An 18,404-nucleotide genomic window follows, 5' to 3' on the forward strand; every position below is an offset into this window, starting at 1 on the left:
GATCCTCAGATCTCAGCCTCCTGAGTAGCTAGGATTACAGGCGTGAGCCACTGGCGCCCGGCTTCATACACACTTTTTATCCTGGATACCATATAAAAGTAACAAAGGCAAGCTGGGCACCAGTGGCTCATGCCTGTAATCCTAGCTACTCAAGAGGCTGAGATCTGAGGATTGTGTTTCAAAGCCAGCGTGGGCAGGAATGTCTGTGAGACTCCAATTAACCACCAGAAAACCAGAAGTGGGGGCTGGGAAGGTGGCTCAGTGGTAGAGTGCTTGCCTTGTATGCATGAAGCTCTGGGTTCGATTCCTCAGCACCACATACGCAAAAAGAAAAAAGCCAGGAGTGGCGCTGTGGTTCAAGTGGCAGAGCGCTAGCCTTGAGCTGAAGAGCTGAGGGACACTGCCCAGGCCCAGAGTTCAGGCCCCACGACCGGACCAAAAAACAGAAAAAAAAACAGAAGTGGTGCTGTGGCTCAAATGGTAGAGCCTTGAGCTCAAGAGCTCAAGGACAGTGCCCAGGCCCTGAGTTCAACCTCCAGGACCAACACAAACACACACATATACACACATACACACACACACACACACACACACACACACACACACACACATCATTAGCTATTGGTGAAGGCATGGCTCAGATATCAAGGCCTTGAGGTCAGGAGGGAGAGGAGGGGGTAGAATTGGTACAAAGACAAGGAGAGTATGTAGACTGTATTATATATTTCTCTACTCTTGTTCCTCATCAAAAAATCCATATGAAAATTGAACTAGACAAGATATTTATTGTACTGGGCACCTGTGGCTCATATCTCTAATCCTAAACTACTCAGTAAGGTAAGACCTGAGGATCATAGTTTGAAACCAGTCAGGGCAGGAAAATCCATGAGACTCTTATCTTCAATTAATTGCCCCCCCCAAAAAAAGTTGGAAATGGAATTGTGGCCCAAGTGGTAAAGCACTACCTTTGAGCAAAAAAGCTCAGAGTCAGCACCCTGAGTTCAAGCCCCAGAACTGGAAGAAAAAAAAAGTATTTATTGTAAGAGCTGGCATTCTCCTTCCTATCCACAAGAGGGAGCAAACACTTAACATATCTTGGAAAATTCATTATACACATGTACACACAAAACTTTCAGAACAAAATCAGAAAATAGCAGTAACAATAAAACTATCAAGTACAAAACTTTCAGAACAAAATCAGAAAATACCAGTAACAATAAAACTATCAAATATTATCTACCATGTACTAAAAATAGTACTAAAATACATTGGGTGGAAGATGGCATATTTTGTTTTCAATAATATACTATAAATTACTATTTGCAAGTATTAAGTCTGACTAGATACTACAAATATGATATAAAGACTGAGCAAATTATAAGTAATTTAAAATCTAAAGCTCTAAAAAGCAAATAACACGTACCAAGCAATTTATTACAGCTATTTTTATAACATAAAGGGAATGGATTCTAAAAGGGCATAGTGAACTTGTAGGAGACCCCATGAGAGCTCTCCCAATTAGGTGTGTTTATACAGAAGCATTTCAATAAATGGATATCCTTAAAATGCATTGCTGAGTAGTAATTTCAACACCCAAAATTGTCAATCAAAGTCCATTAATGACATTTGAATACAGCTATTTTTATGACAAAAAGGGTAGATTCTCAAAAGGAATAATGAACTATTAGGGAACCTCATGAGAATACTTCCAATTCAGTATGTTTACATAGAAGCATTGAGTACAATACTATTCAGGAATGTGTATTGTCCTAAGCCATAAGTTAGTTACTCTGTTGTGTAAATACTATTAGCAACAAGCCAAATCATTTATAATTCTTTGTAGGTTATAAGACATGCACACAGAGATACACGGATACACATTCACATACAGGGAAGCAGCAACTGAAAGAATTGGGGAAATAACTAGAAATTCAGCATCAGATAGTTACTGATAATTTTTTTCTTCATGTGATAGAAAAAGAAATTCTGTATTCAGTTGGCAATAAATCAGCAAGTTACAAAAAGAGTAAACTTCTCTTAGTTACCTTAATTACCTTAGTTACTACCTTGTAGTTACCTTAGTAAATCACCCCATCACCAAAAATGTTCTGTAAAAAAACGAATTTGAGAAAAGATGAGAGGAGATTTTAGACCTATAACTTTATAACCCAAGATTTTCATAGTTTTATCAGCCATTTGACAGTTAATCACATTCTGTCTTTTGGTATCTCCAATATTACTGTCTAAAAGTTATATATGAGTGCATACTTAATAAGCCAAGCTTTAGTAGCTCATGCCTAGAATCTTAGCTACTCAAGAGGCTGAGATTTGAGTATCACAACTCAAAGCCAGAGCAAGCACACAAAAATTCTTCTCTCCAGTTAACCAGCAAGAAGGAAAGAACTGGAGGTGTGGCTCAAGTTGCAGAACGCCAGCCATAAGTAACAAAAATGAGTGAGAACACAAAGCTGAGAGTTCAAGCCCCAATCAATTAAATTAAAATCAATTAAAACAAAAGTTGTATGAGGGGTAGGTATTTTAATCATCAGAACTAAATCCTTTTTTTTTTTCTTTTTGTCAGTCGTGGGGCTTGAACTCTGGGCCTGGGCACCGTCCCTCAGCTCTTCAGCTCAAGGCGAGGGCTCTACTACTTGAGCCACAGCATCATTTCTAGTTTTTCAGTCTTTAACTGGAAAAAAGAGTCTCATGGGCTTTCCTGCCCAGGCTGGCTTTGAACTATGATCTTCAGATTTCAGCCTCCTGAATAGCTAGGATTACAGTTATGAGCCACCGGCACCCAGCATCAGAACTAAATTCTATATTCCTTTATTGTACTCTATACTATAATTACTTACAATGAAGATTATTAAAACCTTGAACTAATTTTTTTTATATTTTTCACCAGCTACCCCATTTTTATGGCACCAAGGTTTGAACTCTGGGCCTTTCACTCACAAGATAAGCCTTTTACCACTTGAGCTATATTGTCAGCTCTTTCTGTTTTTAGTCATTTTGCAAATAAAGTCATGCTTTTTGCACAGACCAGCCTCAGACCATGATCCTACTAATAATTCATTCCAACTAGCTGAGTTTATAGGTTTAAACCCCCACACCTAGCTAGTTCATTAAGATAGATTCTTGCTCTTATTCTTCCTAGGCTGGCCTTGAACCACAATCCTGCTCATCTCTTCTCTTGAGTAGGTAACATTACAAGCATGAGCCATTTGTCCTTCTTCCTCTCCTTTCATATCTATCTACCTGTTATTAGTGCTTAAGGCCTTCCATATCCATGAGTTTTGCATCCACAGATTCAAATAACCAAGAATTAAAATATTCTTTAAAATCTGAATCAGGAAACTCCTTGAATGTTTCCTGAAACTCAATAGGAATGTATAGAACTGGGTACTAGAGCTAGTAATGAATGTCAGTAGTGACCTTTCATCAAAAGATGATTCTACATAAATATTAATTCAGAATACCTCAGGATCCAGTCTCTGGAAATGTCAAAGTTCTGCCATAAACACATACACAATCCATGCAATTTAGAAAAGAAAAAAAAATATTCTTGAATGATGGTAGGATTTACAATCTAACAAAATCTGTAACCTAAGTAAAAAATGTACTTGATTTTTACATAATTCACATTTTTAACTTTATATACTTTCCAGAAATCTGCATCGACCAATAATATATGCATTATTTCCATTCTTAAAATAAGTTGTGTTTAAACATTATTATAGCATGCTGTTCTATTTGGACAAGAAAAACTAAAGTGTCATTTCAAGAACAGACAATTACAAACAACGAGAAAATGAGAAATCATCTAACTAACATTTTTGTCTGCCTAAAATATCTTTTTGAAAGTGAAGGTGTGGTTCAAGTGACAGAATAACAGTGTTGAGATGAAAAGCTAAGTAAGAGTGCAAAGCCCAATTCAGTTCACGTCCCAATACTGGAACAAATGAATGAAAGAGAGAGGGAAAAAGAGAAAGAAAATTTCTGCTGTACATTTTCAGATTGATTTTTTTAATGCTATAAACACTCCTTCACCAAAATAACACATCTCAAGATTATTCATATATGTTCACATTTGACAAGCACAATCATTTAATATCAATTATTAGTTAACATTAACAGAATATTTCTTACATCATTCCAAAGTAATCAGGAAGCACTGTTTCTTCTAAAACATGGTATGGTTTTTGCTTTTATTTTGGGGTTTTTGGAAAAAGGTTGTTTTGTTCTCTCACTATGTAGTCCAGGCTAGCTTCGAACTCACTATGTAGTTCAAGCTGACCTCAAATTCTATATTCTCATACAGGCATGACCCCATTTTACAACATAGTTTAAGAAAAAGTTAGTATTAAAATTAATTGGAATTAGTTCTATTATTTTCACTAGTTTGTTATAATGACATTACTTTTGGCTCAAGCTTCAATGTTATATCATTGGGAATATACCTAAAACTAACACTATGCTCAGAAAAATAAGGCCAAAGAACTTCGACTTAATATAAACTTTCTATTACAAAAATTTACAAACCATTGGTAAGTGTAAAAATGAGGTTAAGCCAGGCGCCGGTGGCTCATGCCTGTAATCCTAGCTACTCAGGAGGCTAAGATCTGAGGATCACGGTTCAAAGCCAGCAGGGGCAGCAAAGTCCAGTGAGACTCTTATCTCCAATAAACCACTACAAAACTGGAAGTTGGCACTGTGGCTCAAGTGGCAGAGCCTTAAGCTGAAGAGCTGAAGGATAGCGCCCAAGCCCAGAGTTCAAGCCCCACAACCGACCAAAAACAAAAAAAAAAAGAGGTTAAAAACCACTAACAGTCATTGTAGCACACTGTAGCACATGTCTGTAATTTCAACAACTCAAGAGGCTGAGGCAGAATAATTATGAGTTTTAGGCCAACCTAATCTATAGAGTAAGTTTGAGGCCAGCATAAACTGACTGCCTCAAAAAAAGACAAGGGAAATAAAAAGACCACTAACAATATAATCTCTTGATGACGTAATCCCAATAGCCACACAGTCACACACTGATGAAGTAATCTGATCTAATAGTCACCACTGCCACACACCGCTCAAAATAGACAACTAATCCCAAAATTTTTCTTCTTTTGTTTTCCTGTTTAGCCTCAGACAACTCTAGAAAATCAGAAAAAGCTTTACCAACTTTTTTGTGCTCCAAATAGCTACAACAGGAGGAAAATTCCAAAAAGAAAAAAAAGAAAGAAAGAAAGAAAAAAGAAAAAGTACCTGGATGAAGTTTAAATTGTTTTTTTCCAAAGGCAACATGGTAAAGTCCATTGCTAAGTTTAACTTTTTCCATTACAATAAATATAACAATAGAAGGGAAATGGTGAGTACAGCATAACATATCCTTCTGAGAAATAAGGATATTTAAATTCTTACCAAGTATTCTCATGAGAGTAACACCATTTTGGGGGGGGGAGTGGAAAGGGGGGGTCAGTCATGGGGCTTGAACTCTGGTCCTGGGCACTGTCCCTCAACTCTTTCAGCTCAAGGTGAGCACTCTAACACTTGAACCACAGCACCACTTCTGGTTTTGTGGTGGTTTATTAGAGATAAGAGTCTCATGGACTTTCCTGCCCAGTCTGGCTCTGAACCGTGATCCTCCAATCTCAGCCTCCTGAGTAGCTAGGATTACAGGTGTGAGCCACCGGCGCCTGGCTAGTAGTACCATTTTTAAACTCTTCATAGCAATCCCTGACATACTACTATGATGCCTAAAAAACAGAAGGAGATCTAAAAGTCTAAGATCTAATTTTTTGATGATTCTCCAAAATGCTTCCTCGTGAGAGTAGAAAATATGTGCTCCAAACAGATACAGATACATACAGCAGATCCCCATGTTCCTTCAAGGAAAGGTATGATGCTTTGATGGCAAAAGCACTATGATGAACAAGATCATCTAAGAATATCTGGAAAACAATCCAGCTCTGGATAAACTTTTGCCTCATATCCAGGAAAATATGGGCTTTCTGTTCACCAAGGATGACCTCACTATTCTAAGGTGGCAGCTACTAAGTCCATTCACTGACACAGGTGAAGTCACTATGCCAGCCCAGAACATTGGTGTGGGGCCAAGAAGACCAGTTTCTTTAAGGCTCTAGGCACCACCACTAATATCTCTAATTAAACCATTGAAATCCTAAATAATGTACAGCTGATAAAAACTGGAGACAAAATGGGAGTCAACAATGCCACACAGCTGAATAGGATAAGCATCTCTCTCCTCTGGGCTGATCATCCAGCAGGTTTTTGACAAAAGTAGTATCTACAACCTCCAAAGTGCTTAATGTCACAGCATCACAGAGAAAACTGTACTCTTGTTTCCTGGGGAGTATCGACATTTCCAGTGTTTGTCTGCAGACTGACTATTGCCTCAGTGCCTCATCCCACCATTAATGGGAACAAAATGGGTTCTGGCTTTCTCTGTGGAGACTGAGTACACTTTCTTCCTGGCTCAAAAGGTCAATGCCTTCTTGGTAATCCATCTGCATTTGTGGCTGCTACACTCCTGGCTAGATGAAAGATAAGGAGGAGCTAGAGTCCTTGATTAGGATGAGAATTGCTCTTTCTAATCAACAAGCAACCAACTCACCTTTATTTGTCAAACCAGGAAATCAAAACTGACTTCTCAAAATTTTTTTTCTTAAAATCAGACTTTACTTTTATACTTGTCATTAATATCCTTACTCTTCATTTTCTCATCTTTAACAGAAATAGTAACAATACAACAAGCTAGATGAGATATAGCTATTATATGGAATAATATTCATAAAATACCACAGAGCTCAACAAAAAAGAACTGTTCGATAAATGTTTGTAGTCATTTTTACAATTACCATCTCAGAAATAAATCTGTAAAATCTATCTACCTCAAAGGATGCTAACAACACCTGAAAGAGCTAAGATCCTACTTATTTACAAGGTAATAATTTAGACTGTTACAACTTCATGGATACTGGAAGACAAGAGATTCCTGGGTCAAGGTCAAAATATTTTATTACAGAAATAATAGCTATAGTATCAACATTTTTATAAAACTTTCTGAGCTCTATTTTCCATAGTAACGGACTGGTAACAAACTAGGTGACATCTGCCCATTAAGTAGACTGTGCTACATGAGAGGAACCCTGAGCTTACAAAATGTGAATTTTTATAGTGGACAGTAAGCATGTTCTTTGCTTTGGGGAGAGATAGCATTTTTATATCTTCCAGGCAGTAAGAAATCTATCTTTTAGTGTGGAAAAGATGCTATTAAAGCAGATTGAAAGACTCCTAAAAAGGAGTCTGGACTAACCAGTGCCTCAAATCATAAAATGTTCAGAAATGTAAAAAGCACAAAGAATTATATAAGACAATATTCACTCCTCAGGCCTGTAGAGACGAAGAACACCTGTAAACCCCAGCATTTGGGAGGCTGAGTGAGGAGGAGAGGTCAAGAATTCAAGGCTAGCCGGGAGTCAGTGGGTCACGCCTACAATCCTAGCTACTCAGGAGGCTGAGATCTGAGGATCTCAGTTCAAAGCCAGTCCTGGCAGGAAAGTCCGCCAGACTCTTATCTCCAGTAAACCACTAGAAAAGCAGAAGTGGCTCAAGTGATAGAGCACTCGCCTTGAGCTGAAGAGCTGAGGGACAGCGCCCAAGCCCAGAGTTCAAGACCCACAACCGAAAAAGAATTAAAGGCTACCCTGAGTTACATAGGAAGATCATGTCTGTGGGGAAAAAAAAAAACACCCACTCCTTATTTCTAACCATCTTGGTTGCTGGTCATGAGTATGTCACTACATTAACCACTCTCATGAATTCACTTGACATAGGTTTGGATTTAAAATCCATTCAAATTGGTTCATATGTCATTTAATTAAGGCTACTATCAACAAGACTCCAAGCAGCAAATTAAATCAATCTTCAGAATTGATTTTAATCATGTTCCTCAGAGTCCCATATGCAAATAACATAAAGAAATGTCATAAGCCATTAGGTCTACCTCAGAAAACCAGTTAGCTTTCTCCTTAAATGACTATACTGACCTTTCCTCTTGGTCTAAAGCCTTAATCTAGGAACAATAAAATGGACTAGCAATTGTACAGACTCAACCTGGCCAAACAGAAAAAAAAAAATATTATCACTCAAAACTTTGGAACTGGGCTGGGCGCTGGTGGCTCACGCCTGTAATCCTAGCTACTCTGGAGGCTGAGATCCGAGGATCGCGGTTCAAAGCCAGCCCGGGCAGGAGAGACTGTGAGACTCCTATCTCCAATAAACCACCAGAAAACTGGAAGTGGCGCTGTAGCTCAAGTGGTAGAGTGCTCGCCTTGAGCTGAAGAGCTGAGGGCCCAGAGTTCAAGCCCCATAACCGACAAAAAAAAACTTAAAAAAAAAAAACAAGAAAACAACTTTGGAACTGGGAATGGTGGCATATTCCTATAATCTCAGCACTCAAAAGGCAGAAGCAGAATTATAAGTACAAGGCCAGCCTGGATTACATAGAAACACTTAGACTGTTGGAGTTGGAAGGGAAAAAGGAGTGGAGGGGAAAAGGAAAGGGAAAGGGAGGGGGAGAGCTTTCTGAATTGGATTTACTTTAATGCTTTCCAGGACCAAAGTGCCACTGGTTTTCAGCTAAAAAAACAGAAACAGCTGGAGGTCAGTAGCTTTCGCCTATAATCCTAGCTACTCTGGAGGAGCAGGTTCATGGTTCAAAGCCAGCACAGACAGAAAAGTCCCCATGAGACTCTTAGCTCCAATTAACCACTCAAAAACCAGAAGTAGTACTGTGGCTCAAAGTGGTAGAGCACTAGCCTTGAGTAAAAAAGCTCAGGAACAGTGGCCAGGCCCTGAGTTCAAACCCCGCAACCACCACCAACAACAACAAAAAGGTCAGAAACAAATTTTGAACCAGCCTAAATCAATGACTCCCTCATAAAGACCGATAATTATCAGAAGACATGCATAAATAACCAATCAGTTACTACTCCAAGAAGCTTCCCCCAAGAAACCAAAATAACCTCATTTTTGGAGAACTCTCAATATTCATCTAAATGCTACAAGATCTACTTATGTTTCCTTATATATGTGAAGATATAATGGCCCATGTTTTGGAAGAAAGCAAGTCAACAACTGGCTTACACTAAAGAAGTAAAGTATCCCAAGGACCATACAGTGCAGATGGAAAGAAAGTATTGTTTATAATTATTGTGTCTTTCCAAGTAAGGACCTACCATCAATCTAGGAGGCACTGTCAACCTGTCAACATAAGGTTCCAAATTCAATTCAAATGACTGAAACTAATACTGTTTTTGAAAGTACTGAATGAGAGCAGTCCACGCAGCATCATTTGGCCAAACCAAAAACCAGGTAGGTGGCCATGATCTGCTCCCACAAATTTTCTGAGTGACGGCTAAGGGATGAGAGCAAGAAAGACATAAAAATATGCTAACAGGTTTTGTGCACAGAAGGTACAGGATCTGAGCCAACTCCTGTTTCCAACTCAGTAGTCAGTTACATTTAATGTACTTGCAGAAGTGCTACACGAGAGTATTTTCCCTTTATTTCTTTTTGTGCTGGTCCTGGGGCTTGAACTCAGGGCCTGGGTGCTGTCCCTGAGCTTTTCTGCTCAAGGCTAGCACTCTACCACTTTGAGCTGCAGCTCCATTTCCAGTTTTGGGGTAGTTAACTAAATAGTTTCACAGGCTTTCCAGCCTGCCCAAGCTGGCTTTGAACTGAAATCCTCAGATCTCAGCCTCCTGAGTAACTAGGATTACAGGCCTGAGCCACCAGTGCCCAGCTTATCCCTGAGCTTTTGTACTCAAGACTAATGCTCTACCACTTAAGGCATAGCTCTACTTCTAGCTTTTTTTTTTGGGGGGGGGGGGGGGGGAGGTAGTTAATTGGAAATTAGAGTCTCATGGGCTTCCTTGCCCAGTCTGGCTTCAAACTGTATTCCTTAGATCTCAGCCTCCTGAGTAGCTAGAATTACAGACATGACCCATCATCCACAGTTTATTTTTCCTTTTTAAGGAATGTTTCTTGTTCTGAAGTGAACAGGAATATTAATGTCTTTCCTTCCCCAAAATCCAGGAGTCTACATAATTCCCTTCCCAGATGTCAAGATTGTTGTTCTCTACTCACTGTCACAAAATCAAACTATATATCCCATTCTCATAGATATAACTTTTATCACATGATAAATGGGTAAACTCTGGGCAGGAATCAATTGTCTGGCATGTAACGGTACCCTCTGTATTAGAAATAGAGTCCTTTACATTCTTCCACGTTTATGATGACTTAAATGTTGTCACATTTGATATAATGATAAAAGAAACTATGATGACTCTGGGCAATGTAGGTTCAATCAGAAGCTTGATTCCAGTGGGCTTCAACAAAAAACAGGCCATTACTGTGAACTCATATATGAGGGATCCAGATGATTTGATTAGCAGCTATAATTTGTTTCTACAATGCACAGGTTTAAAGAGAGGTTCTGTATCTTTAATCTGAAAGGCTACAATTTTCCAAGTAGCAGAGCAAACAGCTAGACCATTGACAACAGGCAAGGGTTAGGAGAAATTTAACATGTTTGTCAAGGAGAGTAGTGACCAAACTTTTGAGTTCTACCCAACTCACGGACCACGCATATCCATTATCGGTCTGCACAGTAGGTGCCAAATCTAAACATACCCAGAAGATTAACAGACACAATCAGCTTTTAGCTTAACTTTACCATCAGTGAACTAGATCCAGATTTAGGGTAAGATCTCTACATTAAAGATCCACTGAGCCAGTGGCTTTGTTTCAAGTGAAGCAGTGGATAAAGTTTCTTCTAAAGAAGGGAGTAAATCATAAAAATTAAGCACCCTATCTCTGAAATCAAATCAAAACTCCAACAAATTTTCTTTTACTCAAAGAAGTTAAATTTTTGCCTCCTTTCACACTTAAATGGAAACATACACACAGCTATAACTCTTGTCTGTGAAGGGAAGAACATTTTTCCTAGGCAGGACACATCTAGTACTAGCTGTTAACACTAGGGAGAATCTGAGAGGTTGATTTTCAGATTGGGGGAGGGAAGAGGTAGATATCCATCCATCCAAAAGAGTCAGCAAGAACCAGAGGAACATTCAAGCAGCTTGCTGTCTTGATTCTACTTCTTGGAATTTTATCTGCAACCAATTTCTCCTTATTAACAGGCAATAGAAAACCATTTAATAATTTGGTCAATTGGGCTCATTCCTGTAATCCTAGCTACTCAGGAGTCTGAGATCTAAGGATCATGGTCCAAAGCCAGCCGGGGCAGGAAAGTCTGTGAAACTCTTTATCTCCAATAAATCACCAGAAATTCAGAAATGGCTCTGAGGCTCAAGTGGTAGAGCGTTCGCCTTGAACTGAAGAGCTCAGGGACAGCGCCCAGGCCCAGAGTTCAAACCCCATAAGTACCAACAATAAAAATAATATAATAATTTGGTCAGAATGCTTCTACAAATTCCCATGGACTTCCTCAAATTCTGATAACCAATCCATAAGGCTTTCATCTTTGTTGCCAAAACTTTTTTTTTTTTTTTGGGGGGGGGGTCTGGTTGTAGGGCCTGAACTCTGGGCCTGGGCGCTGTCCCTCAGCTCTTCAGCTCAAGGCTAGCGCTCTACCACTTGAGCCACAGTGCCACTTCCAGCTTTTTTCTTTTTGCTTATGTGGTACTGAGGAATCGAACCCAGGGCCTCATGCATTGCAAGGCAAGCGCTCTACCACTGAACCACCTTCCCAGCCCGTGTTGCCAAAGCTATTTAAAAACAAAACTTTAAAGGAGTTAAGAGCTATCCTACTTGCAAGATAACCAAACTTAGATTGCCAGTATCATAGATGCTAGCAGAAGACAATGACTTTTAGGTCAGGAACAATGGACTTTACGACTTTTCTTATGTTGATTTCCCATTACCCACAGGATAACACAAAGTAAGCCAGTATAGTGGACTGCATTATAGTAAAGGATTCAAGAGGCTATAAAAACCAGTCTTATAGTATAAAGAATACATCTTTGTCGTTGGCTCCAGAGACAGACATGTCAGCATGTTTTTCAGTATGCAAATATCCTTAAAAAGATGACTAAATATCTCTGTTCATCTAATGTACAAAAACTGTAGAGAACTATAATCCAATGAAAAGGTGCTGTAAAGATTAGATATCAAGACTCTGGCAGAGTATATGGCACATACAAATAAATTTAAAGCTGAAAGTTAATGTTAGCATTCAGCATCTATTAAATTTCAATTCCTAATGTGTCACTTTCTAACATTAACTAAATGCCAAAGGACATACCTAAAATTGAGTTTAAAAAACAAGTTCAGGCCTGGGAATGTGGCTTAGTGGCAGAGTGCTTGCCTAGCATGCATGAAGCCCTGGGTTCAATTCCTTAGTATCACATACACAGAAAAAGCCAGAAGTGGTGCTGTGGCTCAAGTGGTATTGTGATGATTGAACAGTAATATGAATGTTTTAATGGCACTGAACTACGTACTTAAAATGGTTAATATGGCAAATTTTAGTTCATATGTTTTATGAGTGACTTTTGTTTTTGATTTAAATTTACCAATTTAAAAAATTGAGACGATGGGAGAATTTTCTTACAGGAAAATTTGGAACCTATTTGCCTCAAGTCCACCCACCTACAATGTCCCAAATCTATTAATTATCAGCTATAATAATCTATTCACAACTGACCATTTTTCCTCCACTAATTTCATCAGAAGTCTTTGAGATAAAAATAACAAAATTCCTCCTCAAAAGCATTTTCATAGTTAGATTTTATATTTATTAGAACCTATTTATTATCCAGTAATGATCATAGTCTATCACTTAGTTATTCCCACAGTCAAATGTTTAAAATGTCTTTTCTACAAAAATAGACTGAGCTCTTATATTATTCTCACGACCTTTTAAGATAAATAAAATATAACTATACTATATTCACTTTTATGTGAAGAAAACTCTTCAGTTACAGAATATGCCAGTGTCATCTAACAATCTACATGCCAACTCTTTTATTTATATTTATATTTATCTTTTAGTAGTGCTAGAGATCAAATCCAGGTCTTTATATGCTAAGAAAGTTCTCTACCACTGAGCAATATTTCCTTCTGCTACATAACAAGTGTTGTGTACGATCTTTAAAATAATTATTTGATTTTTTTTTTTGGTCGGTCATAGGGCTTGAACTCTGGGCCTGGGAACTGTCCCTCAGCTCTTCAGGTCAATTATAGCACTCTACCACTGGAGCCACAGTGCCACTTCTGGCTTTTTTCTGTTTATATGGTACTGAGGAATCGAACCCAGGGCCTCATGCATGCAAGGCAAGCACTCTACCACTGAGCCACCTTCCCAGCCCCTTGATTTTCTTATAACTACATAAATGCCAATTTTCAAAAGTTAATCATGGGCTGGGAAGGTGGCTCAGTGGTAGAGTGTTTACCTAGCATGCATGAAACCCTGGGTTCAATTCCTCAGTACCACATACACAGAAAAAGCCGGAAGTAGCACTGTGGCTCCAGTGGTAGAGTGTTAGCCTTGAGCAAAAGAAGTTCCAGGACAGTGGCCAGACCATGAGTTCAAGCCCTAGGACTGGCAAAAAAAAAGTCTCACAGACTTTCCTGCCCAAGCTAGCTTTGAACTGTGATCCTCAGATCTCAGTCTCCTGAGTAGCTAGGATTACAGGCATGATTCACCAACACCTGGCTAAGCATATAATTTTTTAAATAGTTTTTTACTCTATCAGTAATAAAACTATTACCATTTGGTACATAATTGTTTACATCAGGGCTGGGAAGGTGGCTCAGTGGTAGAGCGCTTGCCTTGCATGCCTGAGGCCCTGGGTTCGATTCCTCAGCACCACATAAGCAAAAAGAAAAGAAGCCGGAAATGGCGCTGTGGCTCAAGTGGTAGAGCGCTAGCCTTGAGCTGAAGAGCTGAGGGACAGCGCCCAGGCCCAGAGTTCAGGCCCTATGACCAGACCCAAAAAAAAAATTGTTTACATCAAATGTCATCAGTTTCTATTCCTTTACAAGCAATTGAGGAAGCATGTCATTAGCCTAGAAGGTCATTCCAATGGGATTATTTTTATTTTTCCAAGCTCCAGTCCCAGAGATTGAATTCAGGGCCTGAGTGCTATCTGTGAGCTTTTGTGCTTAAGGCCAACTCTACCACTTGAACCACAACTCCACTTGCAGCCTTCTGTGGTTAATTGGAGATAAGAGTCTCACTGGTTGGGGCTGGGAAGGTGGCTCAGTGGTAGAGCGCTTGCCTTACATGCATGAGACCCTGGGTTCCATTCCTCAGCACCACATAAGCAAAAAGAAAAAAGCTGGAAGTGGCGCTGTGGCTCAAGTGGTAGAGCGCTAGCCTTGAGCTGAAGAGCTGAGGGACAGCGCCCAGGCCCAGAGTTCAGGCCCCACGACTGGACCAAAAAAAAAAAAAGAAAGAAAGAAGAATCTCACTGGCTTTTCTGCCTAGCTGGCTTCAAACCATGATCCTCAGATCTCAGCCTCCTGAGTAGCTAGAATTACAGCTGTGAGCCACTAGGGCCCAGCTCCAATGCTATTTTAGTAAGAAAAATCTTTGTAGCATAGTGGCAACATGCTTGTCTAAAGGACCTCTGTTCAATACTCAGCACCATAAAAAAAAAAAAAAGACAGAAAAAAAGGAGAGGAAAGAGAGAAAAGGGGAGTAGGAAGAGAGAAAGAATGATAATCTTATTAGGATTTGTTAGTGTGATCCAAGTAATAATTTGACCTCCAAACTAAAAGCCTAGATGCTTCTTAGAAAATACTGATTTTGGGCTCGTAATGTGGCTTAAGAGGAGAATGCTTGCCTAGCATGCATTAAGCCCTGGGTTCAATTCTTCACAACCACATAAACAGGAAAAGCCAGAAATGGCACTGTGACTCAAGAAGCAGAGTGCTAGCCTCGATCAAAAGAAGCTCAGAGACAGTGCCCAGGTGCTGGGTTCAAGCTCCAGGACTGCCAGAAAAAAGACAAGAAAGAAAATACTAACTTTGCTTAAGAAAACAAGAATCCTAAATTCTAGTCCTTCAACCAATATAAGATTAACCATGAACTAGGTGTGCTGATAATCCCAGGACTCAAAAGGTTGAGGCAAAGCCAGGCGCTGGTAGCTCACGCCTGTAATCCCAGCTACTCAGGAGGCTGAGATCTGAGGATTGCGATTTTAAAGCCAGCTCAGGCAGGAAAGTCTACAAGACTCTTATCTCCAATAAACCATCAGAAAACTGGGAGTGGCACAGTGGTTCAAGTGGCAGAGGCACTAGCCTTGAGCTGAAGAGCTGAGGGACAACGTTCAGGCCCAGAGTTCAAGCTCTATGACTGAACAAAAAAAGAAAAAGGTTGAGGTAGGAGGATCACCAACGAGTTTGAGACAAGTCTGGTATACTTCCAAAGACCCTATCTCTTAAGACAGAATGAAAACAGATTCACTATATATGCGCAAAAGGAAAGTTTACAAATAGCCTAGCACCAGTAGCTCACAGCTGCAATACTAGCTACAGAGAAGGCTAAAAGCTGAGAATCACAGTCAGTCCAGGCAAAAAAGTTTGTGAAATGCCAGTTCCAATTAACCAGCAAATAAAAAGCTGGAGTAGAGGTGTGACTCAAGAGAAAGAGTACCAATCATAAGCAAAAAGGTCAACTGAGAGCATAAGGCCCTGAGTTCAAGCCCCAGTACCAACACAAAATGCAGCAACAAATGTCACAAATCAAAATGTAAAAGCAGACACAAGTTATTAGAAGTAAAAAGTTTGACTGAATACCAGTAGCAAACACATAATCCTAGCTACTCAGGAGACTGAGAGCTGAGAACCACAGTTCAAATCCAGCCCAGGCAGGAAAGTCCTTAAGACTCATCTCCAAGCTCCAGGGCCTAAAAAAAAGAAGTAGAAAGTTTATAAAATCAAACTTAAGTTATGTTAGGGTTTAAAAGGGTAAACTACATTTTTTCGGTTGCTCCAAAGCTTTTCCCATCAGAATACAATAGAGAGAGAGAGAGAGAGAGAGAGAGAGTGTGTGTGTGTGTGCGTGCGCAAAGTTTTTCCCATCAGAATACAATAAATAGAGAGAGAGAGAGAGTGTGTTGGTTCTGGGGCTTGAACTCAGGGCTGAGAATCAAGGTTCAAAGCCAGCCGAGGCAGGGAAGTCTATGAAACTATCCAATTTACCACAAGAAAACCCGAAACAGCGCTGTGGCTCAAGGGGTAGAGCACTAGCCTTGGGCTGAAGAGCTGAAGGACAGTTCCCAGGCCCAGAGTTCAAGCCCTACAACCGACCAAAAAACAAAAACAAACAAAAAAAAATGTATCTAGAAATACAGGATTGTATTTTACTCAATATATTCCATATTAGATAAAAGACAACTGGAAATGAAAAAAAGAGATGAAACATTTGTACAGACAGACTTTAAGGTATTCCTAAGTATACAAAATGCAAATCTTCTGTGATCAACTTTTTTGTTGGTACTGGAGTTTCAACTTACCACCTTACACTTGCTAGGTAAGTGCTCTACCACTTATGCCAAACATACAGCCCTCAAGAAACCTCCTTTGGGGGAGGGGGGGGGGGGACACCAAAAGCTTAAGCTTGTAATCCTAGCTACTTGGAAATTGAGATTAGAAGATCACAGTTGGAAGCCAACTTGGACAGCAAAGTCCTGGAACCTCTTATCGCCAATAAACAACTCAGAAAAAGTGGAAGTGGTGCAGTAGCTCTAGAGGTAGAGTACTAGCCCTGAGCGCAAAGAGGCTCAGGGGTATGGTCCACGCCCAGAGTTCAAGCATCAGGGCCTGTTTGAAAAAAAAAAAAAAGGAAAAGGAAAAGAAACCTAAGTTTGGAGGCAATATAATCAAAATGTAGATACATGCATATTCCTAGTATATCAGATATCACAGACAGCCAAAATAGCACTCTTGGAAATCAGGTTGTAAAAATAAGGGAACTTTTAGAATAATGAGAAAGAGTAGAAAAGCCCAACAAAAGCTCAGTAAGGAAAAATAATATAGACAAAGCTTGTGATAAATGATGACAGTGTTAAAGAGGAGAAAGTCTACCGATACTTCACAGTAGTTTCTTAAGTTAATGTTAAATTACTAAAAAAATTAATATTGCACTAAAATCTTTTCTTCACCAAACATCAAAATGCTAACATTCAAGAAGTATAACTTCTAACCCCAACTCCTTCCTGATACACACAGCTTCAGAGGGCCTCCCTAAGATACTTAGATGCCAGGGCCACTATATTTGCGCTCAGTAAATTAGTCCTGGCAAAAGGACACCAACTAAGCAATTCAAGTCTGTAGGGAAATGGTTATTGAGCTTGTGAATTCATTGCAGAAATACACTGACATGTACAGTCTTTTATCTGCCTCCTCATCCGTAGGCCCCAAAGACTGGAATAAGGCACCCAAAGTCTCAAATGTTTATTGTTCTTTGAAAAGGACTACGATGCCCGACGACCCACACCACCTCCTCCTCATTTTGCTTTTTTTTTTTTAAACTCTTCGATTCATACAATACACCACACCCTTAACACACGCTCCACGCCCACACCTCAGACATCACAGTGTCCGCACGGAACAACCCAAAACACCCCATTCTAAATGGCCCCGCATGTAAAGATTCCACACATTTCCCTATACCATTAAACAGTTCACACATATAGTAACCGTCCCCTCCCCCCCAAAAAAAATCAGAGCACCTGAAATCTCATTCAACCCGTACTTGATTAATTCTGCACACACCCAACAACGGCGTGAGGATTCTCTCTCCCACCGCTCACCACACACACACACACACACACACACACACTCATTGGCCACACAGTATAAAAATGCCTAAGGTACAACAACATCACAACCCTCGGGCACTCGGAACCCACGAGACTGGAGGTGGAAGAGGAACAGATTCTTCACCTGAAAATCTGCCAGAATCATCTCCCGGTCCATGTTGGACGCCATGGCGGCTACCGAGTTCCGCGGCTCCGGGAGCGAAGCGCGCACCTGGAAGAGAGACGGCGCCTCCTGCGGCGGCCGTGGCCACCGCCGTCGCTGCCGCCGCCGCCGCTGCCGCTCCTGCTGTTGCCGCCGCCGCCGGGCGCCGAGAAGCTGGCGGGCGAGCCGGCGTGCGGGCCGGCGGACGGGCGGGCCGGGCAGCGCGGGAGCCGCTAGGTGCTCATGCACTCGGTAACCTTCAGGCGCCCCGACCGCCTGCCCGTGCCCTGTGAACCCCGAGCCGCAGCCGCCTCAACCGGGAGGTGGGTCTGGCTGCTGGTCCGGTCTTCCTCGTCGCCGGCCAGGATGAGGGGCAGGTTGCGACAGAG

At 40.5% G+C, this 18,404-nt stretch overlaps 1 protein-coding gene across 1 annotated transcript in view; it reads right to left on the reverse strand.

Annotated features, from left to right (window-relative positions):
• The window catches only part of Faf1 (Fas associated factor 1), a 297,788-nt gene extending 279,617 nt beyond the window's left edge, over window positions 1-18,171 (reverse strand). Inside the window, exon 1 of the mRNA XM_042677919.1 lies at window positions 17,998-18,171. Within this exon, the coding sequence (XP_042533853.1) occupies window positions 17,998-18,042 (45 nt within the window). The 5' untranslated portion in view covers window positions 18,043-18,171. The remainder of the gene's footprint in view (window positions 1-17,997) is intronic.
• Window positions 18,172-18,404: the final 233 nt, after the last annotated feature.

Source organism: Dipodomys spectabilis, unplaced genomic scaffold (genome assembly GCF_019054845.1).
Source record: "Dipodomys spectabilis isolate Male_0828 unplaced genomic scaffold, ASM1905484v1 ptg000002l, whole genome shotgun sequence".
Classification (NCBI taxonomy): Eukaryota; Metazoa; Chordata; class Mammalia; order Rodentia; family Heteromyidae; genus Dipodomys; species Dipodomys spectabilis.